This window comes from Peromyscus leucopus, chromosome 5 (assembly GCF_004664715.2).
Source record: "Peromyscus leucopus breed LL Stock chromosome 5, UCI_PerLeu_2.1, whole genome shotgun sequence".
Classification (NCBI taxonomy): domain Eukaryota; kingdom Metazoa; phylum Chordata; class Mammalia; order Rodentia; family Cricetidae; genus Peromyscus; species Peromyscus leucopus.
Window position 1 is genome coordinate 429,707 of NC_051067.1, and position 27,000 is coordinate 456,706.

Sequence of the window (27,000 nt, forward strand, 5' to 3'; positions counted from 1 at the left end):
GAGGTCGAAGTCTATCATGGCCTGGTAGCTTTTTCCAAAGCTCAAATAACATGGGAACTCTCTCCCCAGCAATTTCCTGCTCTCTACCTGCCCTTATCTGGAGAATGTCCCTGCGCTGGGGGACTGACCTTATCTGAAAGCTATCTCTAGTCCTGAATGCCTGATTTATCTTTCGCATTACCCTCAGAACAGACCTTTGCTATAAGTCCCCCCTGCTGCACATATGGTAACTAAGATTTACACTAGGGCAGAATTCTAACACACCCAAGGCCACATAAAGAAACCCTGTCTCAGGGGAAAAAAAAAAAAAAACAGGACTATACTTGGCAGAACTGGTAATGGCCTGGGACCAGGGCCTTGGGGAACTTCAGCTTTGGATCCTGAAAACCCAACTCTTCCAATCTGAAGGGGCTATCATTATTAGTCCTGAGGCCACTATGTGCTTGGTCTCTGACATCCTTGAGATAGTCTGGGTTCCCCTTTGTGCAATATTGCTAGATTAGCTTTCCAATACTTCATTCCATTGTATGTTTGTTGACTCCATCCCATTTTTCTCCTACAAATAGCATGTAAGATGCTATACTTCTTAGTAAATTCGCTTGGTATAAGCCATCAGTTTATGCAAGATCTCTCTACTCCAGCTTTTCTGTCTTCTTTATCTTCTTATCCCCTGGACCTTATAAATAGGATCCTGTCATTGAATAATGACCTGATCTACTAGTCCAGACCATTTTTTTACATAACTTTTTCTATTGATTCTCTGGGAATTCACATCATGGACCCCAATCCCACTCATATCTTAGTCCCTTCATATCTGCCCCTGACACCCATTGTATGCCCTCCCAAAGAAAATTTTAAAACTATTATTTAAAAAAAAAAAACACTTCACTCCTCCATCTTTCCCACATCTCCAACACCTCTTCATTCATCTTAGTGGCATTGGGAGCTGCAGTGTGTCACCCAGTATACCCTTTAGTCCACTCTGCTTTACTTGCAAATGTTCATTGTAATAAGTTGTTGATCTGGTTCAAGGTCTCTGGCTTCTGCTACACCATTAACACTGAACCCTCACCAAAATTCCTCCTGGATATCCTGATGTTCGTTACTCTAAGTCACAGAGATCCTGTGGCCATGGTTCTGCAGGACCAGTCCCTTCATGCACTTCAGCAGGTCATGGATGGGGTAGATGCTGGGGTGGGACAACTCAAAGCCCTGGATATGAGTAGTGAAGTGTAAGACCAGCTCTCCCTTGAGGGGCAGGGCCAGCTCTTCTGCTGCAGTGGCTAGCAGGGACAGCATAGGGCTGTGCTAGCTCAGCACAACCCTTGGATTTCAACAGGCAAGGTTCCTATGATCCCCTGTGGTATCTTGGGCCATGAAGATCAGTACAGACCCCAGCTGCAGCAAGACCACAGACACAGACATGCCTCTTTACAACAGCTTTGGCCTGGATATCACCATGACCCCAGGCAGCCAGGCCACCCAGATGAGCATGGCCCCTGTGGCAACATGGCCCTAGGATACCAGCATGCTCTCAGGTAACTAACCAGTAACTAACTACATAGCCCTCAGTAGTAACAGGAATCACAGACATCAAATCAGACACTGGGTGCTTTAGGGCCATGGACCTTTAGGAGCAGCTTTGACCCACATATCACCATGAAACCTGGTGGCAGCCCAGGCCAACCAGATCACTATGGTCCCAGTGGCAGCATGGCCCTAGGATACCAACATTGCTCCAGGACATCCACATGGCCTTTAGTGGCAACAGGAGCTATGGACATCAGCACAGACCCTGGCTGCAGTAGGACCACAGATCTAGACATAACCCTCAGTAGCAACCTAGGCCCTGATGTCACCATGACCCTAGATGGCAGCATAAGCCACTGAGGTTGGAATGGCCCCAGTAGCAGCATGGCCCTCAGACATCAACATGGCCCTAGGTGGCAAGAAAGTTATCCGCATCAGCCTATTCCTCACCACCTTTGATTCTTCAGTTCTGCCTCTTTCCATAGAACATGAACTGGTCTGCTTCTTTCTCTCCCATTTCTCTACCATGTATTTGCTCATCATAATGGTGTCTACCCACCCAGCACCTTATGATGCTGTGGATGTCTTCAGCCAGTCCAGGACCATGAGAACCCAGATGAGCCTATGTCTGTCTTTCACTAGTCTGGACCATGAGGACCCAGGCAGGCCTGTGGATGTCTTTCACCTGCCTGGTCCATGAGGATCCAGGTTGGCCTGTGGCTGTCTTCAGCCAAGCTGAGGCCATAAGGACCCATGTGGCTGTCTTTTACCTGCTTGGGCCATGAGGGCAGAGGCAGGCCTATAGATGTCTTCAGCCATACTGGGGCCATGAAGACCCAGGCAGGCCTGGGAATGTATTCAGCCAATCCAGGGCCATGAAGACACAGGCAGGCCTATGGCTGTCTTTCACACACCTGGGCCATCTGGGTCAACTTTTAATGTAATTGGCAGTAGGGGCCTGGAGACTTTTTGGTGAGCCACAGCATTCACAAAGATTTGGAATGTGATATCTGGGACACTGTCTAAATTTTTAATACTTTCTCCAAGCACATCTAGCTCCAGGAAGAACTGAAGACTTACAGACTCAAGGCTTCACATACAACATGACCAATCAGTAGTTGCTCTAACTTTGCAACTTCTGTAAATCCAGGCTTAAAAATAAAAAGGAGAAAAAAAATTTATGTAGTCTGAAATTTTCAAACATATAAATGCTAAACAATTACTTTTCTTCCATCTATTCCTTTTTTATTTGTTTGTTTTTTCAAACTTCTGACTCACTACAATTTGCATATTGCCATAGTTTTTAATCATTCATGTTTTCTGTTTGTACTATTTCAGTTTTATTATCCAGAATTGCTTCTGGTCCTCACTAGCAACCACTCTTTTTTTTTTTTTTAACAGATGAACTGGTATCTTGATGATTTCAAAAATTATGCTTCTTGAGTTCCAGGCTTTTCTTTTTTTTTTTTTTTTTTTTTTTCCCCCTGTACTTAGTTCTCCTTGAAAGTTCTCTCTGCTTCTTTGCAAGTTCTCTTCGGGCTGCGAAAGCTGGCTATGGGTTCCCTGCACAAACAGCTTCATGATTTCTACATCAGAACTGATATGAGGTTAGGAGCTAACTAGAATAAAATAGTGAAAATATAGATCTAAGCTGTATTTTCACAACAAGCACACAGCCTCCCACCTGAGACGAGAAATATGGGCTAAATTAGGATGACATCAGGCATTAAATGCTGTTGTTTCATGTGAACTTCCTATCCTTTGACTAGGCTGTTCTATTCTTTGGTAGTTTATTCCTTAGCCTACAAATGTCAGACTATTTGTGCTACTGCAAACAACAAAATAACAGTCAGTAGGCCAATAATCTGTAGCTGATTCTACTCCATGTGCTGAGCCTAGAGTAAACTACCTTTTTTAGCTGAAAGACAGTGAGCCCTCTCCTTCTTTGGTTCCTGAACTCAATAGCAGGCCTCTCCCAGTTGGGGTGCTGCAACAACAGTGCATCACTACATCTCTGTCAGGCTGGTGTGCCCAGAAAGCCCCACCTGCATCTCCCCACCCCCAAGAAGAATAGATGGGAAGTTTGCTAAGTTTAGTCACCGCCCAAACCTGGAAGAGAAAGAGAAACCAGGCTCCTTTCTGACTCTAGCCACATCCCCACAGGTCCTTAGCAAATGAAGTGGCAGTCTGCTTTCTCTAGCACCACAGGAGTGCATTAAAAAGGGTCTAAAAGAGATAAAGTCGGGAGAATGCACTGAGACTGGTCACTGCCTCCTCAAATCCAGTGCTACCTTCTTACGACCACACAGCCCTCACAAATTGTCAACTCTTCCAACCTGAAAACCAACAGCTCTCCTATTACCACAGTGTGGTGGTTTGAAAGAAAATGGCCCCCAAAGGGGGTATACTATTAAGAGCTGTGACCTTGTAGAATAGGTGTGGTCTCTTTGGAGGGAGTGAGTCACTGTAGGGATGGGCTTTGAGGTCTCCTATGCTCAAACTACTCCCAGTGTCTCAGTCCACTTCCTGTTGCCTGCATATCAAGATGCAGCCAGCACCATGTCTGCTGGCATACCACCATCTCCCCACCATGATGATAATGGACTGAACCTCTGAAAATGTAAGCCGCACTAATTAAGTATTTCGTGGTCATGGTGTCTCTACACAGCAATAGAAACCCTAACTAAGACACACAGGATGATCAACTATCTACTCAATTCATCAGTTGATGGGTCCAGACATCTGAAAATATTTCATTTACCCAGTTTTTCCCATGTTCTTCATGGGTTATGAAATATAAACAAAAATTGTAGGTTACCCACTCTGATTTCTCTAAAATTCCTTTAAACTTATTATTTTCACACACTAATGTGGTAGGATTTTTCATTTAGTTAGTCCTAGTGAACAGGTTTTTTTTCTCTTTAATAGTTTTTATAACTAGTGAAAGTAAAAAATAATACATCCACAAATAAAGAAGATGAAAGGGACTGGAAAGATGGATCAGTGGTTAAACGTACTTGCTGCTACTTTAGTAGACCAGAGTTCAGTTCTAAGTACCCAGGATGAACTGCACACAACTGCCTGTAACTTGAGCTCTGGGGATCTGAGGCCCTCTTCCAGCCTCTAAGGGCACCTGGAGATGCCTACACACACATGTACATATACATAAATAAAAAATAAAATAAATCTTTTTTCTTAAAGAATTAAAACTACTGTTTGCCAACAACTTTGATAAAACCACTATGATCAAATGAGGTATGTTACACTTCATTTTATATATACTCAATATATGTGTGTGTAAGTGGTCAATATATGTGTATTGTATGGATGCTTATGTAAATATAACTAGACACGTTTTGATTGCTTCATTGTTATTTGCTTTAATAGTCAATACTATGATATAAATAAACACTAATTTTAAAAGATCCATCCATGTTTGATATTAGGGAACTCTACAACATATACTCTTAAAACATATACAACTTATGTAAGATGTTCACAAGAAAGGGTGTTCAATCATAAAGACTAAGGTTCATGGGAACTCTGTAATTTTCTTGTAAGTTTCTAAAAGGTCAATAAAATATTCAGTTTTTTTGAAAAGGTAAAAAGCTGAGCATAGTGTCACATACCTTTAATTCCAGTACTTGGGAGACAGAGGCATCTGTGATTTTGAGGTTAGCCTGGTCTAGATACCAAGTTCCAGGCAACCAGGGCTATGTAGAGAAACACACACATACACATACACACACATACACATACACACACACACACACACACACACAGAAAAACTAAAAGTTTAAAAAAATATTTATTCTTGATTACCTTATCACTGCCAAGATTTCTAGATTGTGCAGGTATTAACCCCATCTCAGCACATGGCACAAGGGACACAAGCATCCTCTGAGCTACAGTCTGCTTTTCACACTTGTTGAAGACAGATGACACAACTCAAAAAATTCACACGTTTGAATCTGAAGCTGATGTTAGTCAGCCCCATCCCACCTTCAGAGACATTCTCACCTAATCCATTTGAGCTCAGGACTTCCTTTCAATGGGAGACTGCTATTACCATTAATTCTGAGACCACCATTTCCTAATCATGTTTACTCAGACCATGCCTCCACCTTGGGGAAACTATGGTGAATTCTGAAGTGAGGGTCAGTGGTATAAACTAAAATCTATTTCTATTTATGAACACCCCTTATAAGCTTTCCTCCTAGGCCACACCTATACCTAGTGCCCTATCATAGATAGGAGGCACAGGCATAGAGCAGTTACACACCTCTGGTGAGCAAGGGAAGGCAGAGTCTGTTTCTAACCATCTCAAGAGGTACTTTGTCTTAACTCCACAATCTTGGCAACTTGGTGTGATGTGAAAAATAACAAGCTTTCTGTAAAGGACAAGCCTCTACTAAATTCCATTCTAGAAAATTCCTAATTGAACAGATACATTTGTAAGCACTAGGGCATGATTTATAAAAACAGGCAGTGCCAGAGCCAATGCCAGGTGTTCAAACAAAAACTTGTGCATGAATTTCATAGCCAAATGATCCACAAGCGCCAAGAAAGTGGAAATCATTCAATTGTCTGTCAACTGATGAAATAATAAATGAGATGTGGAATGATCTGGGGCTGTAGCTCAGCAATAGAGCACCTGCCAGCATTTTAAGTACCTAGCTACAGTTTCCAGTACTACCAAAAAAAAGTTTTAGTTGTATTTTGGGAGAAAGGATGCTGCTTTTGGGGGGTGGTAATCCATCATTCCAAAAAAGAGAAAGTTTTACAAATAAAATATAACTTTAAAATAAAAAATAAGGTAATCCATACTTTGACTCAAAATAAAGTTCACAATGTGAAAATCCTAACTAAATCTCCAGTTCCACAATAAGGACAAAGAAGGGCTCTCTGAAATTACAGTCTCATCATGCCAAAAACTACACATGGAGCAACATTTTGAAATCTTGATGAGTGCCTGCATGTAGATTTGAAGTGGCTTCTTCTCAGCTGGCTGTCCCTGCTTTTCTCCTCACCCTGTTTGGACACTAAATAGATCACAGACCACTATTGTTATCAGTGTCCCACCTTCCAGAGGGAGGGTCTGTAAAGGTTCTGATGTGAGCATATGTCTGCCCTTTCTTCCTCTTTCTTTCTTTTTTCTTTTCTTTTCTTTTTTTTTTTTTCTTTCTTTCGAGACAGGGTTTCTCTGTGTAGCTTTGCGCCTTTCCTGGAACTTGCTTTGGAGACCAGGCTGGCCTCAAACTCACAGAGATCCGCCTGCCTCTGCCTCCCGTGTGCTGGGATTAAAGGCATACGCCACCACCGCCCGGCCCATTTCTTCCTCTTTCAAATAAACTCTCCTTTCTTGGTAGGAAAATGGGCAGGAGTGCTGTGAGCTTTAGTCTGAGACATGAGCCTTCCTATAAATGCTCAATGAGAGCATTTAGGCAAGAAAATAAGAGTTAGGCAGCCTGGGTTCAGATCCTAATACTGCCATTACTCTGTTATGAGATCTCATCTCTCTAAACCAGTGTCTTCCCAAGCAAACAGAATGAAAAAGCAAAAGCAGAATGTGGACATCTCTGTCCTTGTAGGTTAAAATCTTGGCTGAACTAGGAAGAACGTAAGGATGGTTCTTTAAGATGGAGCAGTGACTCAATGGTCAAAAGCACATGTTACTCTCGCATAGGTCCCAGGTTTGATTCCCATCACCAACATAGTGGTTCACAACTATCTAGATCCAGTGAATCTGATGGCTTCTTCCTACTTCTGAAGGCACCAAGCATGCATGTAGTGCACATACATACACAAAGGCAAAATACATATGAAATAAAATAATAAATCTAATAAAAATTTATAGAAATAATTATTTGTTGCAAGATTCCATGTCAGTGGATTAAATGTTTGTAGAAATCCCAGGAATGGTAACAGCCCCCCAAAAATATATTTTTATGTTTCTCTTGAATTTTTTCTCATGGCTTCAATGAGAAGACAATCATCTTGCAGTCATTTGCTATTTGCTACTTGCTACTTAGTTTTACTACATTTTCTTAAGTAGAAATATATACATAAAAATGTAAAATATTAGCTTCATTTGAAGTTTTAAGATATGCATTTAAACTTCATTAGGAATCTCATTGTGGTTTCAATGGATATTTTGGAAATGTTTTTATTGAAGTTTTTATTTTAATTGTTGCATAGGAGGAAATGATACAGGGAAACAAAAACATGGATTCCCAAAAGCATTTGATGTCCCTTCTTGGCCCCAGAGACTATCTAGGGTACTCTGCTCTTCCCTTTTAAGCTGTGATGATCCCTGTGTTTGAGGAGGTATGTTTCCAGGAAAAAAAAAAATATTTTCAAACTAACTTTTTTCTCATAATTAAAAAAAAAATCTGTTGTAAAACTTATTTCTGCTATTAAATTAGGCATCCAGTTTACAATAAGTGGCCTCATTAAGATACTTTTACAGACTCAACATTAAATATTACCATTTCAGCAAGCTAAAATCTGCATACCAGTGTTGGATGAGTGGTCACATGTAATGTGAGTTGCAGATTTATAGTCCACTGAACCATGTAGTGGGTTTGCAATTAGCAGAATAGTCAAAGGATTTGATGAAAACCAGAGCTATTTCTGTGACCAGATCAGTGACTGTTCCAAATGTTTTTCCTAAGGACAAAGTGTGCTCCTCCGTGATGGGACAAGAGCCACTCTAAAAGGAGAAGTCGATCTCACTTGGATGCATTTGATTGGAAAACACTCTCCAGGGGTCAATTCTTTCTCCAGCTGGTAGAGTTCTAGCAGGCCGTGATATGTCATCACCGATTCTATTCAAGGATTAATGGCTCCAAAGAACAAGATGCCTCACTAAGTCTTCCTGTAAGATTATACCCAAGTGTGGCTCGTCCCACCATTCCAGTCCCCTTTGCACACTAAGGGGCAGAGGATGGCTTTTCACAAGTCACAGAGCAACAGGGCACATGGATAATCCGTGCATGTTCTAAACCACCTCTCTAGGTTCAGGCCAAGTCATAGCGTTCATGAGAAACTGCCAAAACAGAAGCTCGCTTGCTCAGGGGCAGGCAGGGGAGGGAGAGATGGGATTTCTTTAGAACCATCTCTCACCATGAGGGAAGGCTACAGTGTCCCTGGAGAGATATTGTCTGATTCTACTAATTTAGCTCAAATGACCTTGAAAGGCTGAGGGATTTCTGTTACTGCCTCTACTCCATATATAAAAAGCTCCAACAATGAGGTTTCAGAATAGTGCCTGTGGCTTTCCCAAAGCGGAGCTGAGGAGGCCAGAACCAGAACACTTGCGCTCCTTTGCACCGTCACAGGATATCAGTCCACCTGAGATTCATCTGTAAGGTACGCTGCTCTGAGCTTGTGCTGTCAGGCTGTGGGAACAGCCTGCTGCAGCCAGTTGAGATGTCTTCCACGAGTTAGGGATTTTTGTTTTGTTTTGTTTTGTTTTTTAATCTCTGGCTTTCTTTTCCCTAAATGTCAGTGATGCATGAATTTCAAGTTCAAGGATGTGAAAAAGCCAAAAATCAGTGTCAATCTCAGAGTGAGGCTCTGTGAAGATTAACCAAAATAAGCAATATACCTCGTGTTGACCCCCCCCCAAAAAAAAAAAAAACATTTGTTAGATGTGCCAGACCACAGAAACTCCTCAGGAAGCCAATGGATAAGAGGATTAAAAATTAATTTGAGGTTTTTACTTGACTAAGTAACCTGGAACTTGGAAGATTAAGCTAGAGAAATTTTGTTTGTTTGTTTCTGTTTTTACAATTGGATATTCTGTGTTCTTTTATTAGAGAGACAGGAACACATGAGACCTCCAAAGTCTACTTACAACAAATGTTACTTAACTAAGTGGCTATTTAATGTAAAGCTGGAAGTGAGTTGTAGGATTCTTAAGGGAAAGTTAATTAGTAAAGCAAATTTGAGAACCAACAGTTGAAACCTAGCAGGGAGACTCATTTATACCTGTAGTCCCAGCACTTTGGAAGATCATTAGTTCAAGGTCACTCTCATCTATAAACTGAGTTTGAGACCAGCTAGGCTACGTGAGACCTAGTTTCAAAAACAAGAATCAAAGTGAAAGAAAAATTTTCTAACCAAATTAGTAATGATTTAGTGAAAACAGAAATAATTTTTTCATACATATAAAGACTGGCAAGAACCACTTTTGCAGGGGGCAGGTGCAGAGAAATAGAGCCACTTACTCACACAAGAGCAGTCTCTTTGGCTAAACATCGATCTGTTTCTATTTGTTCTTTCCATATATGCAAGACAGCCAGATAGCCTCATTTGCAAGTGAAGATACTGAAACCGAAAGTCCATACACTTTTCACAATGCAACCTATTCCCTAGAACTTAAGGTTGGCAATTTCCCTAACTATTTAAGTCAGGGGGACCCTAAAGAATACACACACACACACACACACACACAAACACACACACACACACACACACACACCTCAATTCATAATGAGATGGAAGTATCTTTACCAAAACCAAAATTTAAAAGAAAGCATATTTCTTTTAAATTAGGTCAATAAACCCTATAAAATTAAAGGTATTTAAATGTGTATTTTAAAACTAAGTATAGCCTAAGAATGTAGCTCAATTGGTAGACTGTTTGCCTAGTATATACAAGACTCTAGGTTTGATCCCCAACATTGAAAAAAGAAGGATGGAAAGGCAGGGTGGGAGAACTAGATGTTGATAACAATATGGTAAGTATAGATCATTTTGCTTTTATTACTTAAAGTATTACATTCAAAAATGTAATATGGGGAGGAAGGGGTTTACATTTGACCATTTAGAAACCTATCTGCTATTAGAACTTTGAATATCCCTTTCCACTTAAATCAGATTTTGTGTCTTTCCTGTTAGCACAAATGTACCATGAAGCTGGTTAAAGTCTGTGTTTACTAGTACAAATGACAGTGGTTCCTTTTTATGGGTGCAGCATAATTAAATCATGATACATATTGATTGCCTGTCTAGGAGTCTGGCCTGATGCATTTATTTATTTGCTCAAGATGTATTTTGAGTGACAACCATGTTGGGCATGTTGGAGTGGCATATTCAGGCACACGCTCCTGAATATAAGATCTGTGCTCACATCTTTCCACTAAGGGGCAAATGAGTGAACAGCCCAGTCTTCTGCCCTAGGGAAAGATGGAATTAAGTCTATACAAAAGACTTGTCCAAATCCACAAAGAATTTAATGCTCATGTGGAACTATGTAACTGTGCATTGTCCTCCATGAGGACATGTTACATAGTAAACATTTCATGACCTGTAATCCAACCTGTAATGATATTTCCAGAGTTTATGCTTCAGCTACACATGAAGTCATGAACAAAACATATCACTAACTCAGATGTTTGTTTGTTTGTTTGTTTGTTTGTTGCAATAGATTCAAACAGGAACTAGTTAAATGTCCATCAATACATGAACAATTAAATAAGTTACAGCATATCTGTAAACAGGTTACTATAGAGCTGTGGGATAAACATGCAAATAAGTACTTTAAGTGAGAAAATCAAAACTTCATGTACACATTATTCCTGCTTGGAGAGAAGAATATACATGTATATGTATATACACACTTTTATTAAAATGGAAACACCAATAAGGTATTGTTAACAGTGGATGACATTAGGCAGCATTGCTGGATATAGGGAGACAGGAGGGAAAGTCTTTTATAATTAGCTTTATAACCTTCAGTAATTATTGAAATATATTATCATATGCATGCAGCTTTTACCTTTTTAATGGTCTTAAAGAGGTCTTTATGAACTTCATAGTCCTTTCAGAAACTATTCTGAAGATTTTAACAAGAAAGATTGAATAAATCATAGCTTATAATAGCTTTCACATGCCTCCTCAGACACAGGGATCAGCACAGCAAAAAAGGGAAGAGAGGAGTACCCTAGACAGTCTCTGGGGCCAGGGAGGGACGTCAGGTGCTTCTGGGATCTATGTTTCCTATATCATTTTCTCCTATGCAGCCCCAGTGATTGTGCCTTGTCCCTGAGTTAGCTTGAATTGTTTCCTCTGCCTTGTGACATTGTCCTCAATGTGTTGCATTTAGCCACTCCTGCTTCCCTTTGCCCCTTCTGGTTCTGATGAATCCCTCTGTGTTGATTAAAATGATCCATCCATATACAGAAAGCAGGCCCTGTGGCTTGGTGTGGGACAGTGGGGGTGCCAGGATTAACCTCACTAAACAACACCATAGAGATATTGAGATGCCTTGCTTGCAGATACTCCATTCCTGTGTCTATGTCTGTGTGTGTGTGTGTCATACCCACACCCGTGTGTATGATGGCAGTGGAGGACATCGGGTGTCTGGCTTTATCACTCTTAGTTTTGTTCCCTTGAGAGAGGATCTCCCACTGAGCCTGAAGCAATACATTCCAGGCTAGGCTGGCTTGCCAGTGAGCCACCACAACCCACCAGGGATCTGATTATCTTTGTCCCTCGTTCCTGGAGTTACAGACACAAGCAGCCATTCCCAACTTCAACATGGGTGCTAGGAATTCAAACGAATTCATTGTGCTTGTGCAACAAGAGGTCTCACCTGCTGAGCCATCTCTGTAGGCCCCAGTTTTGTTGTTTTTACACCTGCATTCTGGGCATTGAACTTATATCCTAATATTTACAGGGCAAGCACTTTACCAACTGAACAATCTCCTCAGCACCCCAGATTTTTCTACAAGAAATGTTAAGTTCAGAGTGGCTAGAGCCCACTGCCTCAGAGGAGATATGTGGCCTCTTATCAGTATTCCTATTGAGAAAATAATGGCATTGACTGATGACAGCTAAAGGTCATTGGGCTGGCAGTTGGAGGAAGGGGAGTGAGAGACAGATTTGAAGAGCAAGCAAGATTTATTGAGACAGACGAATAGCTTCCTGAAGTAGGAAGAAGAGTGGAAAGGAAAATGTCAACTCTGAACTCAACTTTGTTTATTGACCAGTGTGCTTTACTTATTTTTGTTTATTCATTTTGAGATTTTTGCAGGAGGAGAACATAAAATTTCTAGAGAAATACTTAGTTTTAGCTGAAAAGTCTTTGCAGAACTCTGAGCGGGTGAGTGGAGTCAGCATGAGGATAGTTCAGACTCTGTGTCCTTCAGAGATACCATATGAAGTTCACAGGGCTAAACGAGTCCCAACTCACAGTACTTGAGAATCTAATTGACGGTATGAAGACCAAAGTCAGATAATATGGTGGCTTGGCTTCTGGCCCCAACCCACCTAGGACACAGCAAGAGCAGCCAGTGGCCTCCCAGGCCCTTTTCATCTCCAGTTAGATGAGAAGACATCAAATTGAACAGCTTGGATGGGCCCAATATAAACTCCCAATAATTAGCTGTAGCCTGGGAGATGGGAGAGATGAGGAAGGGAAGAAAGAACCCTGTTCCTTGTGCTTGTGTCATTCTGCATACGCCTGTGTAAGTTTCTCCCAGAGGTCCAGAGAGCTCACTAGTTCATGTAAGAATCAAAACTTGGATACCCAAAAGCAAGTATGACCAGCAGACATGTTCTGACATTCTGTCCAGTATATTGTCTTAAAATTCATTGACAATATTTTTAAAAAAGATTTCACCTTTAAAAAAATGTTATTTATAGTTCCTTTTGAAAAACTGGCCTTGGTAATTTTGAGGAGCTGTACTAAGATGCTTTGTAGGATGAGACTGAATTTGAACTTGTCTGCTGTTTTCTTATTTGCTTATTTATTTATTCTCTTACAATTTGATCGATAACTATGTCTCTCCTGACCTCCATTGTCTCATATCCCTTTCTCCTCCCACCAAATCCCTTCTTCTTTCCAAACCTTCCTCCTACTTTGACGTTCTTTCTAATTTTATGTGTATGTGTGACCCATTGCATTTAATTAGGGTAGCCTGCAGGAGCCTGGTTAGGAGTCATTTGCTTGAGCAGGGACAATGTAACCAATGTGCTATTTTCCTATAAGTAGACTCAGCCTTCTGGAGTTGGGAAGTGTTCTGAAGAGACACCCCAGATTACTTCTAAATTGTGTGGCAGCAACAATTTGCTACTTTGATGCAACCCTTACTCATTGAATAAAATGTTCCTTGTTTCTGCTCTGGGAAGTTATTTTCCCCTCAGCCACTACATGCCCCCAGTCTCAATAAGAACCCATTCTAAAGATATGGGAGGAGTCAGCTTGGAGACATGTTCACGGGGCTAAGTCGCTACTCTTTCTCCTTCAATTTTCATTTGTTCATTTTGTCTTTTATCAAGCTCAGTGTGCCTCATAGGGACTGCTCTCCTAGTTTTCTATTTCTCTTTTCTTCTACACTTATTCACTAGGAATCTCTTTTTCTTTCATTTACTTATAATCATGTATATCAATTTGGAGTGTAACAATGTTTTGTTGCTCAAATTCTTCTAATTTTGGCTATTGATAGACTCTCCTCTTGTCTTTTCCAAGTTCCCCCAAAACTGTTTTTTTAAAGCTATCCATGTTTTGGGCACAACAAAATATTTAATACAAAGGGTCTTAAAATCTAAAGTATAAGCCGGGTGGTGGTGGCACATGCCTTTAATCCCAGCACTCGGGAGGCAGAGGCAGGTGGATCTCTGTGAGTTCGAGGTCAGCCTGGTCTCCAAAGTGAGTTCCAGGAAAGGCGCAAAGCTACACAGAGAAACCCTGTCTCGAAAAAAAAAAAAAAATCTAAAGTATATCCACAATTGATTTATAGAAGCTGGGGTCTACATAAAAGGCTGGGGGGCTAAATGGGAAAGAAAATGGAAAATGTGTTCTTCTCTTTTAAGGATATGAAAGTAAGGGTTTTTTATTATTTTTTATAAACTCTGTGTGTGTGTGTGTGTGTGTGTGTGTGTGTGTGTGCGCGCGTGCGTGCATACATGCTCCATAGCATGTGTGTGGAAGTCAGAAGAATATTTATGAGAGTCAGTTCTTTCCTTCCACCTGTGGGTCCTAGAGATTGAACTCTGTTTACCAGGCTTAGTGGCAGGCACCTTTACCAGGGAAGTCATCTAGAAGGCCCTGAAAGAAACATTTCTTTAAAATTTCATTTGCAACTGATCTCAAGGTTACAAAAAGTTACAAGGGCAAATCAAGTCTATAGATACCAGTAAGCAGTAGAGTGCTTCAGTAGCATGCATGAAGCTATGGGTTTGATTCCCAGCACTGAAGAAAAAGGGAAAGAAAAAAAAAAAAAAGAATTCAAAGAACTCCATGATCACAAGCCCAGATACATCAGTCATTGCTTGTCTGTCTTATTTTACACTTTATCTCCTTATATATTTTTCTGACCCATTTGAGAATAAGGTGATACATTAACCTTTGTACTTCAATGTATAACCTACACACTTCAATGTATCCTTTCTAAGAACATAGCTAATACTCACAGCTCAGTTGTTAATTGGAGAAATTTAACACTGAGGCAATCCTGGAAGTTAAGGCAGGGGTCTCTCTCATGTAGTCCAGGCTAGCCTCACACTTCTTGCCTCCACCTCCCAAACACTCTGATTACATGCCTGCCTAACCTACTGTCATATTAAAAAAGAGAAATTTGTTCTGTGTAACCATGATTTTATATTTTTTTTTTTAGTGAAGAAACAAAAAATTTAAACATACTAAGCCTGATAGAGTTTAAGTGAGCATGAGAATCATATACAAAAAAAATACCCAGAACAGGGTCAACAAGATGGCTCAGCAGAAAAAGTGTTAGCTAAATTCCCAGAGCCCACCAAAACATAAAAGGAGAAAACCAATTCCACAAAGTTGTCCTCTGACCTTCACTGTGGTGTACGTTGTGATGCACATGCCCTGCCCATTCACACATAATAATAATAATAATGCTTTTTAAAACTAGAGTGAATGCATGTGACCTTCTAGCCTCTAGACTTATTTAAATTTGCTGCTCTTGATTTTAAGCTGTTAGGGTGAAAAACAGAATAGTTAAGCTGAGTGTCAAGACAAAGAAGTTGTCCTCTATTCTTAGAGAAACTAAGAACTGGAGGAAGCCAAAGAGATATGGAAGGCACCCACAGGCTTCCCTAGGAGGCCACTCCCTTCCAACTGCACCCACCAGGGGATGAAATCAACAAGCTGAAACTTGCAGGTGGGAGGTCAAAGACCTGAAGTTGGTTTTGTTTGTTTGTTTGTTTGTTTGTTTTTAAGCTATTTTTACAAGAGGAAAGTGGAGACACCTAAGTTGAAAATTCCTCTTATAAAACATCAGAGCTTAATCTTAGTTCAGTAGCACAGGATAAACAGCCTCCGATGGTTTGCACATCTACATGTGACTTCGTTTTCCTTATTTCTAAGCTATTGAAACACTGCTGATCCATGCCACTGAGATCCCAGGAGCTTTCACATCTTCCCAACCCCCAGATAAAGCAGGTGGATCAAGTAATGCCTTTTTCACTGTCACATGAGTGCAGATGAGGTATATGGTTGATGATTTTCACTGCCTGTACCAGGGTGGATCCAGAGACAGCAAGTCACACCTGACAGTGCTCATCAGGAAAAATGAAATGGACAGGTTTGAGATATGTTTCCTGCCTTAGGTTTATATTTTCCTAAAATTTCTATCAATTCTTTTTCTTTTTTGATATAAGATCTCAAGTATCCCACGATGGCTTAGACTTGCTCTGTAGTGAAGGATGACCTTAAGCTTCTGATCCCCAGCCTCTCCTTCACACATGACATAATTCCAGGTGGTTCATTTGGTACTGGGGATTGAACATGAGGATTCATATAAACTAGGCAAGTACTCTACCAATGAAGCTACATTCCCAGTCCACAATTCTATTTCTTGTGGATCCAAGCTGTCAGTGCCAGCCACTATTGTGCTGCTCACAATCAGCACAGCAAATGGAAACAATAAGTATAAGGCAGATTTAAAAAAGAGAGAAACTAGAGAGAGGATCTGCTCTAAATCAAAGTGCACTTTATGGTATAGAAGCTAAAAACTGAGCTTGTTTTCTTCCAGCAAAACAAGCAACTGTGAATAACCTGTAAGGAATGAGAGCAGTTGTGAGTGGTGACAACAATCGTTTTTAGTAGACTAGTCACTTCTTCAGCATGCTCAGCATCACGCAATGAATGTGATTATTCTGCCTGACCACAGAGAGGGCACTAATGTCACATCCTAAGTGGCACTAGAAGCTTTGCTAAAGGCATCTGTCCAGGCTCTAACACTGGGCCGTGGACAAAAGGGAAGCCTCTTATCCCTGTCATCTCAGGTTTTCTAATCCTAATAGCCCAGCAACAGAAATAAATAAACCCTAAGCATGAGCTGAGTCAGTATGAAGAGAAGCATTTGATATCATGTATAAACCAAATGAAAGGGTATGTACGGGATGGTTTGAAGTGATTAACATTTTTTATGCTTGTCATGGGTGGACGATAGCCTGTGAGTATCCTGCAAACATGCATATCATGTTTGAAGAATGAAATAGCAATCCATGTATGAAGTACCATGAGCTGGGTCACAATAATTAGTTTCTGTCTCATGAGTAATGAAACTAGGACTCTGAGTACAAAAAGCTCATGGCAGTGACCAGCCTAATACCCTCATTCTTGGCTCCCTCACATATCTGACTGACAGAACACAATCTGCAGGGTTGGTAAGTGAGTCAGGAGATGGGAGTTGTAAGGAGAATCATGCCCACAGCAGTGGGATCTGTTTGGTTAATTCAGATAGCATTTGCATGTTCAAGTGTGGTATAAGAAAGAGCTCTGCAGACTCCATAGAAAAGTAGGAGGCAAAAAAAAAAGGGGGGGGTTGGGGCAAGCTAAGAATATTTGCTACTTTTCTTTCAATATGACCAAGTAAGTATCTGACAAAGTGCAACTTAAAGAATGAAGGGCTTATTCAGGTTTAGAGTTCAAGGGGCTTCAAGCCATGGTGTCGAGAAGGCATGGTAGCAGGAGTGTTGGGCACTTGACCACATCATATCTGTAAGCAGGAAGCATATAGCAGACAGGAAGTGGTTCAGGCTGTAGAGTCCCAAGGTCCACAGTCCCCAGTAACCCATTTTAATCCAGCAATGTTCTTCGTCCTAAAGATTCTATAGCCTGTCAAAACAGCACCAACCACTGAGGATAACATGTTCAAACACAATCAAACCACAGCACTAAAGGAGAAAGTTCAAGGTTAACACTATGGATAGAGAATGCATCCCTAGGCCAATTCCCCCATGGAAACAGAACCCCTAAGTTCTTTCTGACCAGAACAGGCCATCCTGTCCATTCAGATCCCTAATAGTCTCTTATCCAATTTGCCTTGGACAGGCACAACCTCAGTTTACCCCTTGGGTGTGTGGACATCTCTTCTTTTAGCTGATTAGATTCCCCCAGTTCCTGGATCTACAAATGCCTTGCCTGCTAGACTAGATATCCTCCAGAGCCAAAACACCTTCCAGTCAAACAGAAAAAATGTCAGACTTCATGAAGTGACAAGCTGGCTGCCTGCTGGGATCTCCTCTCTTCTCCATGATACTCTTTAGCTTAAAATGTTAATTCTAAATTTTAATGAAAGAAAAACATTTCTATGAGTATGTATTTGGCCAAACTATCCTTTCTATGAGTACCAAATACGTGATTTGAATTTGAAAGTTTTAGAAGAAGGTTTTGGAGCACAGTGAGTGGAATGCTTACCTAACATATGTGAACCCCCGGGTTCCAACCCCAGCATTGCATAAAGCCAGTATGATGTACAGACCTATAATCCTTGGGAGGTCAAACAAGAGGGTAAGCATAGCAAAGGCCAGCCTGAGATATAGGAGACTCTGTCTCAAAAAAAGTGAAGGGTTCTTACTTTGCACCCACATAAATTGCAAGTTGTGAGTTCTTCCCAGCTCAGCATAAACAGTATTTTCTTAGTCTGTTTACTTGTTTTGTGCTTGTGGACACACATTTATGTATGCATGTGGAAATCAGAGGACAACTTTTAAGAATCAGTTCTCTTCTATCTTGTTAAGGCAAGATGTCTCTTGTTACTTCTGCTGCACTGCGGCTATGTGGCCCCACAGGCTTCCTGGTGGTTCTTTCTCCATGTCCCTTCCTGCCTTAGGAGTGCTGGGATCACAGATGTGAGTCCCAGCATCTGGCTTTTTACATGGGTCCCAGGGATCAAACTTGGGTCATCAGGCTTATGCAGTTAACATCTAGCTCTTGCACTCACTGATCCATCTCTTCAGTTCAGGCAGTATTTATCTCACATGTGTATCCCAGGAAAGTGAAACGCCTTAGAGTCTCCTGTAGGCACAACTAAACACACAGGAAATTCAAGTGCGTGGAGGAGAAACATCCCATCTCCTAGTCCTATGAATAAAAATGTAAAATATAATCTATTTTTGTTAATAGTTTCTCTTCCAATATCTAATGACTAGAAATTTATTAAAATTCTTCACACCGAATCCATTGTCCTGGAAACAAGAGTGAGTGGGAGAGATGTGTGCCCTTGGAGACAGGCGACTGTGCTGTGGTCAGGCTGCAAGAGAGCCCAGGGTTCACAGATACTCCGAGCACTGTCGCTGCTCTGAATCACCAGAATTGAACAATTCTCTTACCCAGAAAGGATAAAAGTGGTCCCCTCTCTGACTTTTTCTCATTGTCTAGGTACTAGGATATCTTAAGGAACAAATTTTCATTTCTCAGAAAGTTCTTTTTATAAAAACAGTCATTTGAAAAAAAGTCATTAAATTAAGAACTACTGAATACCTATTGAAAGTCTCAAATCACCAATAATAACAAGACAAAAGTTCTTCTCTTAAGGAAACTAGGTCTCACCAAGTTACAAACATTCAAACATTGAGGTACCTGTCAGTCATGGGAGAGCTCTGAGATTCTCAACAGGGAGAGAATGCAAAGTCACTCTGCCTTTTTCAAAGGACAGGAGTAAGGAAGGAATTCTGAAGCTGTAGGGTTTCAACAAAATCAACTAATGCCTCTGAGCATTAGCTTCCTCATGTGCAAAACTAAAAATTAATAAGCTCAAGTTAGCCATCCATAATGTACAGAGTCCTCTATGAAGGTGAGCAGACCTAGGTTTAAACTCAGCTCTGTTTTAGTCACTAGGAAGGCCTCCTTATCTGAGTGATGAGTGTAGGACAACCATCTCACAGAGCAGCACTAAAGGACAACAGTACAGTGGGTAGAACAGGATTCCCACACATCTTACTCAGAGAAGAGCAGAGGTCATTGTCACTCTGTGAGGAGGGACAGGGAAGTATGACATTGCTAAGAACCATTAGCTCTGTAGTAGATTCAGAGGTTTTGTTTGTCTACTCATTTTATACCTATACATACAAACTTTTAAAAAAAAGTTAGAGGGTTTTTAGAAAAATTAAAGTGATTTTCAAACAGATATAAAATCAAAATGTGGCAAAGAATTTATTTTACATATAATGGGAAAACTAGAAAGACTTCAAGTGAGGAGCTGGGAAGAAATTTATCAGGTAACATGCATGCTGTGCAAGCATGAGAAGCTGAATATGAATCACCAACACCCATGTAAAAGCCAGGTTAGCTGTGTCCTCACACTGGGAAGATGCAGAGACAGACAGATTCCAGGACCGTATTGGCCAGCCAGTCCAGCCAAATCAACAAGCTCCCAGTTCAATGAAAGCCTCTGTCTCAAGTGTTGATTTCTGGCCTCCACATGAACACACATAGACAAGTATACCCACATACACACATGCACACCACACACACAATTACAACTAATTCAAGGAAATTTGTTTTAAAAATCAACAAATTTATAATAGATAAAAAACTGACATCCACGGGTATATCATTTGGATAAAATATATTTTAATTTCTGTGTTTTAGAATCATTTACATTACTATAATTTTTATATAATTTACAGTATAGCAAAATGGCTAAAAGACAACAAAAAAGTCAACTGCTTCAGAATCAGATTACCTTCAAGGGCTACAGATTTTTCTTTGTTCAACTGTTTTCCAGAATACTTTTTACATCATTATGATTATCTTCATCTGCAGTGGGAAAAATGGAGTCATTCCATTAGTGTGTGATGACAGAAAAGTATCAATTCAAACTCACCTGGGTCCAAGCACATCCCAGTCGGGCGCTACTACTTGCAATTGCTGGGCTACGCTTTGTCTTTCACATTGCAGGGATGAACAGCCAGTACATGCGCAGGGAAGTCTTCTGCTGCGAGACCTGCGATGAGCTCAAAAGCTTCTGGGAAAAGGAAATTAGCAAACAGACTTGTTACCGAGAACTTGAAGAAGTTCGCCAGGAGAGAAGCGCTCTGAGAAAGTATGTGGATTGCTTTTCTGTCCTAAATTTCCTTGGGAATATACGAGATGTGGAGAGGGGCCCGATTCTTCTTCATCACTCACTGTTATAAGGTGGGTGATGGATTAGGAAGGAAACAAGAACAAGATATGGAGGAAAGAAGTGTACTAAACTCACAAGTCCCAAAGAGGTGTCTCCACACATTGTTCAGCCCATCAAAGAAGGAGCAAGTTTTAATCAGAACCTAGGAGCCAGGAAGAAAGAGTAAGCCATATCCTTTGGGGGATTTCCTGGCAAGGCAGGAAAGAGAGGACAGTTCAATGTAGGCTGGTTTGAACAATCCAAGTAGGCTTCTGGCCGGCTAGTCCCCAGTACTGGCTCTAGGCTGCTTTCCAAAGGGGAGCATAGTGGCAGGTGTGGAAGTTGAATATGGAAAAAAATGAAGCTACAGACTTGGGTGTAGATGGTTTGGAGATTGGCTAAGCATTTTGCTAGGACAAGAATGTAACTCAGCTGTTAGAGGGCCTATCTAGAATGCACAAAACCCTGGGTCAGATCCCAGCACCAAAGAAGGTATGAGGCAAACACCTGTAATCCCAGCACTGGACAGGTAGAAGCAGAAGGTTCAGAAGTTCCATGTCATCCACCTAGGCTACATGAGACCCCATCTTACAAAAGAGGGTGAGGAACTAGTCCTGGGAGGAGCAGTCTCTCTCCAGCCAGGGCATTTTTAAAAGAAGTCAGAACATAAAATACAGAAGATCAGGGGTTGGGGATTTAGCTCAGTGGTAGAGTGCTTGCCTAGCTAGCACAAGGCCCTGGGTTCATTCCTCAGCTCCAGAAAAAAAAAAAAAGAAGAAGAAGAAGAAGGTCAGAAACCAAAGTTAATAGAAGCACTCATTCAATATTGCCAGTCTGAATGGGGTTTCTTGGGTGCACCTACAGCCTGTTTCTCACTCAGCTGTCAGCACTGCTGATGTTTTAGAGCCAGAGAACTGCCTGCAGTGGAAGGCTTCCTTGCCCTTTGTAACATGTTCAGTAGTATTTCTTGCCTCAAAAAATTGGCTGTCAGCAAGATTCCCATTTCACATTGTGGTAAAGGTACCTGGAGGGCAAAGTGGTTCTTGTTGAGAACCAATAGCTTACAGATATCAACAATACTTTCTTCAACATGACAAAAATCAAGTTTTGGGTTGTCCAGAAAGCTCAGTGGGTAAAGGCACTTGTCACATAAGCCTAAAGACCTGTGTTTGATCCCCATAGCCAAAATGAAGGCTGAAGGAGGGAACTGACTCCACAAAGTTTTTCTCTGACATCCACATACATGTCATGATATATGTACCCACATATACACAAGATGCATGTGCACAGGCACACATACACAATAATAATAACTAATAATAATTTGAATTAAAAAGGTTCTGTTTCCTACAATTGTTTACTCAAGAGATGGGTGTGGTGATACAAGCCATAATCCTAGCAGTTAGGATGTGGAGGTAGAAGGATTAGAATTTCAGGATCATTCTCATCTGCCTAGAGAATTAAAGGCCAGCCTGAGCTACATGGAGCCTTTAATCCCAGCACTCGGGAGGCAGAGGTAGGTGGATCTCTGTGAGTTGGAGGCCAGCCTGGTCTGCAAGGTGAGTTCCAGGGAAGGCACAAAGCTACACAGAGAAACCCTGTTTCAAAAAACCAAAAAAATAAAGAAAAATCCCTTCTTTTTTAAAAATAGCTCTTCACAATTATAATCCCAGAATTACAGAAAGTTTGAAAGGCCAAACTACCTTTCAGGGTTAGCTTGACAGGTCTGTCTGTATGAAAAACTAGTTCACGAAAAGCTTCCACGTCTGTAAGGACACATATTAAGAGTTTGAGGGGAAGGTAAAGCAGTCTCTCCCGACTGCCTGTTCCCAAATACCCAACAGCCACTTCTTAAATAACTGATTTCCTTCCTGGCTCTCATCCTGCTTTACCATAGGTCAAAACAGCTACTTTATTAACCAATAGTAGCAACACGTATTCACAGTGTGCAGAAAGACCATCCCACAGCACAGTCTTTTTTTTTTTCATTAACAAATGGATTTCTTGTTTCAGTTGAGAGTCTACTGAAAAGGGATCATTATTTACATAGCTGAGCAGCAGGAACAGCTCAACCCTCAGAGCCTGTCCAAGTTCTTTACCCTAACATAGGAACAGTCCCACTGAGACATAGGCTCAACAATGGGATGTTCACTCATGTAGTCCAGAGTGGTCTCAAACTGGCTACGTATCTGAGGATGAGCTTGAACTCCTGATGCTTTGGCCTCCACGCCCTCAGCACTGTGGTTACAGACATGAGCCACCACATTCAGCTTTCAACATCACTTTCTAAAAGGTTTTTAAGCCCCAAAGAAGAGCCTCCCTCCATACCTGGAAAAGAACCCTCTTCCATCCACATCCTTAACAGTGTCATTAACACACTGACCTTGCTTAGAGGAAGCAGGTCTAGAATGGTGTCTGGAAAGCAGCTGGCTTCCAACAGTCCTACTTATCCCTGCCTCCTTCCTTGTGTCAAACTAGTGTGAAGTCCGAAGGCTCTCCCTGCCCAGTGCAGTCCCTTCTCCCTCTGTTTTCACAGTTCCTTCCCTAAATCTGTTTTTGAGATGCATAATGCTTGGCATGTGGCAGAAAAACTGCAAGCCCGATCAGATCCTCACTGCCTCCCAGTGACACACTATCCCTTGAGAATCTCACAGACACCACCACTCTGCTTTCTAGTTACACCTAGTTAATTCTACTTACGAAGGAGAATCAGAATATCTAGATATTAACTGTCACCCCTACCCCAACAAATCAAAAGAATCTAGAAAAATAAACATGACTTGGTCTCCATTTGAAAAGTGAAACCAGTATTTCTTGACTAAAGACAAAAACTTTAATACCAGCTATAATGCTCTTCTCATGTAGTCAGATCTCATTTTTAAGATTTATTTGATTTGTATTTATATTTATGTATGTGTGTGTTTGCATGTATGTGTACACAAATGCAGTGCCTGTGGCAGCCAGAAGAGGGCATCCGATACCCTGAAGCTGGAGTTACAGACAATTGTGAGTCCTCTAACTAGGTTCCTTTGCAAGATCCTTTGCAGTCCTTTGCAAGAGCAGAAAGTACTCTTAACTGCTGAGCCATCTCCCTACCTCTTTTCATCCTTTAGTTGATTAGATCACAAATCAATTTGTCATCTTAGTTTGTGTTTTCTGCTGATCCATTTGCCTGTCTGCCCCTTTCTTCAAGGCTGTGTTAACAATGGTGACTGTATCTTTTTTTTAGACAGGGTTTCTCTGTGTAACCCTGGCTGTCCTGGAACTTTCTCTATAGACCAGACTGGACTCAGACTCAGAGATGCACCTACTTCTGCCTGCCGAGTGCTGGGATTAAAGGCGTGTGCCGCCAATTCTTTTGGCTAACCTACTTCTTTTCTCACTTTTCCACAGAAAATTGATTGATTATTTTTCAATGATTGATATTTTTTTAATGAAGTCTTGCTATGTTACCCAGGCTATTTTCAATATCTTAGACTCACGTAATCCTCTTGCTTCAGTCTCCCAGGCAGCTGAGACCACATTCCCCAGCTGTTTCACAGTCAGCTGGTTGATGACTACAAAAACATTTTACTGGGATTTTGACTGGAATTTTATGGAGTCCAATATTAATTTAGGAAGGCTAAATTAAATTTGATGAAAGACTATCTGTTTGTAGTCTTCACTTGTTTTTCTATTCTATTTCTGTTCTTTACTCACTTGCAAAAGTCATGGGTTTCTTTGAACAATATTTATGAGAAACAAATGAAAAACTCACCAATGGACCAGCAGATATAGAAACAAATGCACTAATCAATTGCGTGTGTGGTGTCTTCTCCGCAGGCTTCGAGAAGAATGGAAGCAGAGGCTGGAGAAGAGGTTGAGAATGCTGGACAATCCTGATAATGAGGGAAAGCAAGCTACCCCTGAGAACTGAGTGCTTCTGGCAAACCATCAAGGGCATCTTCTTCTAAAGGAAAAAGACTTCCATGAGTTATACTGACTCACAAGCAGAACTTCCCTGTCTGTTCTCCCATTTGAGAAAGGACATACATGTAAACCACCCTGTGCTAATGGGAACTGTATCTAGCTCAACCCTCTCCACACAGAGGACAGGGTAACTGCAGCGGTGGATGCTTGGATTGTTTAATGTAAAAAGCTCTTTGAATTAGTACCCCTCCCCATGTAGTAAAGGTGGTTCTGCCTTCTATCCCCATCTTGAAATCTAAATGCTTTCCCTGAGCTTGCTTGAGGCAATGACCTTGATGGAATCCGGCTTCTCCACATCTCCAGAAACAGATCACAAAATTGTTGTCTCCTTTCCTCCTTTTTTGTGTATACAAAGATGCCACAGCCTGCAGAAATAAAACTAGTGTGAATTTTGAAATTTCAACAATATGATTTGAAAATAAACTGAATTAGTTTTCTCTTCCTATAAATTTGGGCTTTTTGATGATCATGTTTTATTTAGGCAAATGCAGAGGAAGTAGAATCCTGCTGAACAGTCTTGGCTGGCTCACCCTCATCCTTGCTCACCTCAGAATTGCCTGCCTCTGTCAAGTCCTTTCACATTTGTCTTAGTCAGTTCTCTGCGAGTGTCAGTTCCAGTATCCCCAGACACATTCCAGAACTCTGAGTCATCCTCACTTAGCTTCCTGTCTGGTCCAGAGCAAATTTGCTAGACAAGTGGCATTTACAGCAGCGTGGATGGGGGTTCCTTTGTCTGAGGTTCCTTGAGGCAGGACGGGAACAAAGGGAGATGTGCCAAGGCACATAGGTGGCCAGAGGGAATAAAAGGCTGAGTCCAAGACACTTAGACAGTCCTGGGGAAGCCTGCTTCCCTCTGCTTCTTCTGGAAAACTAACAACCCTCATTATGGCCAAGAACGATGTGCATGGCAGGAGGGGCTGGAGAGACTTCCACCATCCCCCATGGTGAGATTCAAAAGACAGTGCCCAGGCCTCTCCTGTGGGCTCTTATTCAACTTACATTCAACAAAAAGACTGTAAACTAGTTCTGGGAAATGCTGGGCTATGTTCAAAAGAGGATAATCATGGAAAAAGAACTTTGATAAAGATAGAAAACCATGGAAATAAACATCAAGATACCCGACCACATATGTGAGTCAGAAGTCTTCTGAAAATGTGACAGTTAAAGGGAGATCTAACCTGTAAAAATCATTTCACTTTGTATGTACACACCAACATATCACATTAGAGACCCTAAGTACATACAGTTCATGGAAAACAGAACAGGGAAGGTGTAGAAGTGAGGAAAAGCAGGTGGGCCTGGAAAGCAATAGAGAAATGTGTATCTGTAACAGAATGAGGAGAGGGTTCCTCTGTAGAAGAGAGGAGGTGGGGACAGGGTAATAGCCATTGCAATTTATAGGTACAGGAGTGGATTGCTTGGATTTTCATTGTTGATTTTTTTTTCAGAATGGGAGGGGGAGGGTCTCATACAGGTCAGGCTGACCTTAAACTATATTTAGCCACTGATGGACTTGAACTCCTGATTCTCCTACCACTGTTCCCTAAGTACATGGATTAAATGTGTACACCACCACACCCAGCCTAACTTTTCCAGATTTCTTGATAAATGAAAACATACACACACACACACACACACACACACACACACATATATATATAATTTTATGTAAATAAATGCAGATAATTATATCACATATGTTGGTTGGCATTCCATAACTGTGGCAAAAACTCACTGTATCTGCTCATCAAGCAATGTATATGACATGCATATTTGTTCATTTGCTTGTTGGTCATTTGTTTAACTTGAGTTCTAGGGCTTAAACTCAGATTGTGTATAGAAAATGCTTACTAACTGATCTCCCTAAACTTTCATGCATGATTTTGACTTTTTCCAATGAGTTAAAATATATATATATATATATATATATATATATATATATATATATATATATATATATATAAATGAATGAAGTCTATGAATAGGCAGTCTACCCTTAAAGCAAAAGAGAAACACAAAGAGGCCTAGGTCCCAGTGTCCCTTTCAAGGACATCCCCCTAATGACAGAACTTCCTCCTACTGAGTCCTGCTTCCTAAACATTTTACTTCTTTTCAATACTTTCAGGGCTAA

The 27,000-nt window shown here is 41.0% G+C and overlaps 1 protein-coding gene and 1 long non-coding RNA gene across 4 annotated transcripts in view; one reads left to right on the forward strand and one right to left on the reverse strand.

The window, feature by feature from the left end:
• LOC114708431 (protein FAM240B-like) overlaps positions 1–25,318 on the forward strand; it is a 153,399-nt gene extending 128,081 nt beyond the window's left edge. For 2 of the 3 annotated variants that reach the window (XM_028891724.2, XM_028891723.2), the window contains 2 exons: positions 20,696–20,840; positions 24,723–25,318. In XM_028891724.2, coding sequence (XP_028747557.1) covers positions 20,698–20,840; positions 24,723–24,816 — 237 coding nt within the window. In that variant the 5' untranslated portion in view covers positions 20,696–20,697 and the 3' untranslated portion in view covers positions 24,817–25,318. Of the gene's footprint in view, positions 1–7,728; positions 8,902–20,695; positions 20,841–24,722 lie in introns of those variants that run through there. The other variant, XM_037205629.1, reaches the window with a different exon arrangement.
• LOC119087982 lies at positions 20,444–25,231 on the reverse strand. Its single transcript, XR_005091528.1, has 3 exons — positions 25,141–25,231; positions 24,658–24,849; positions 20,444–20,762 (listed from the first exon to the last, which is right to left on the reverse strand). It is a non-coding gene; the product is annotated as an uncharacterized LOC119087982 (long non-coding RNA).
• Positions 25,319–27,000: the final 1,682 nt, after the last annotated feature.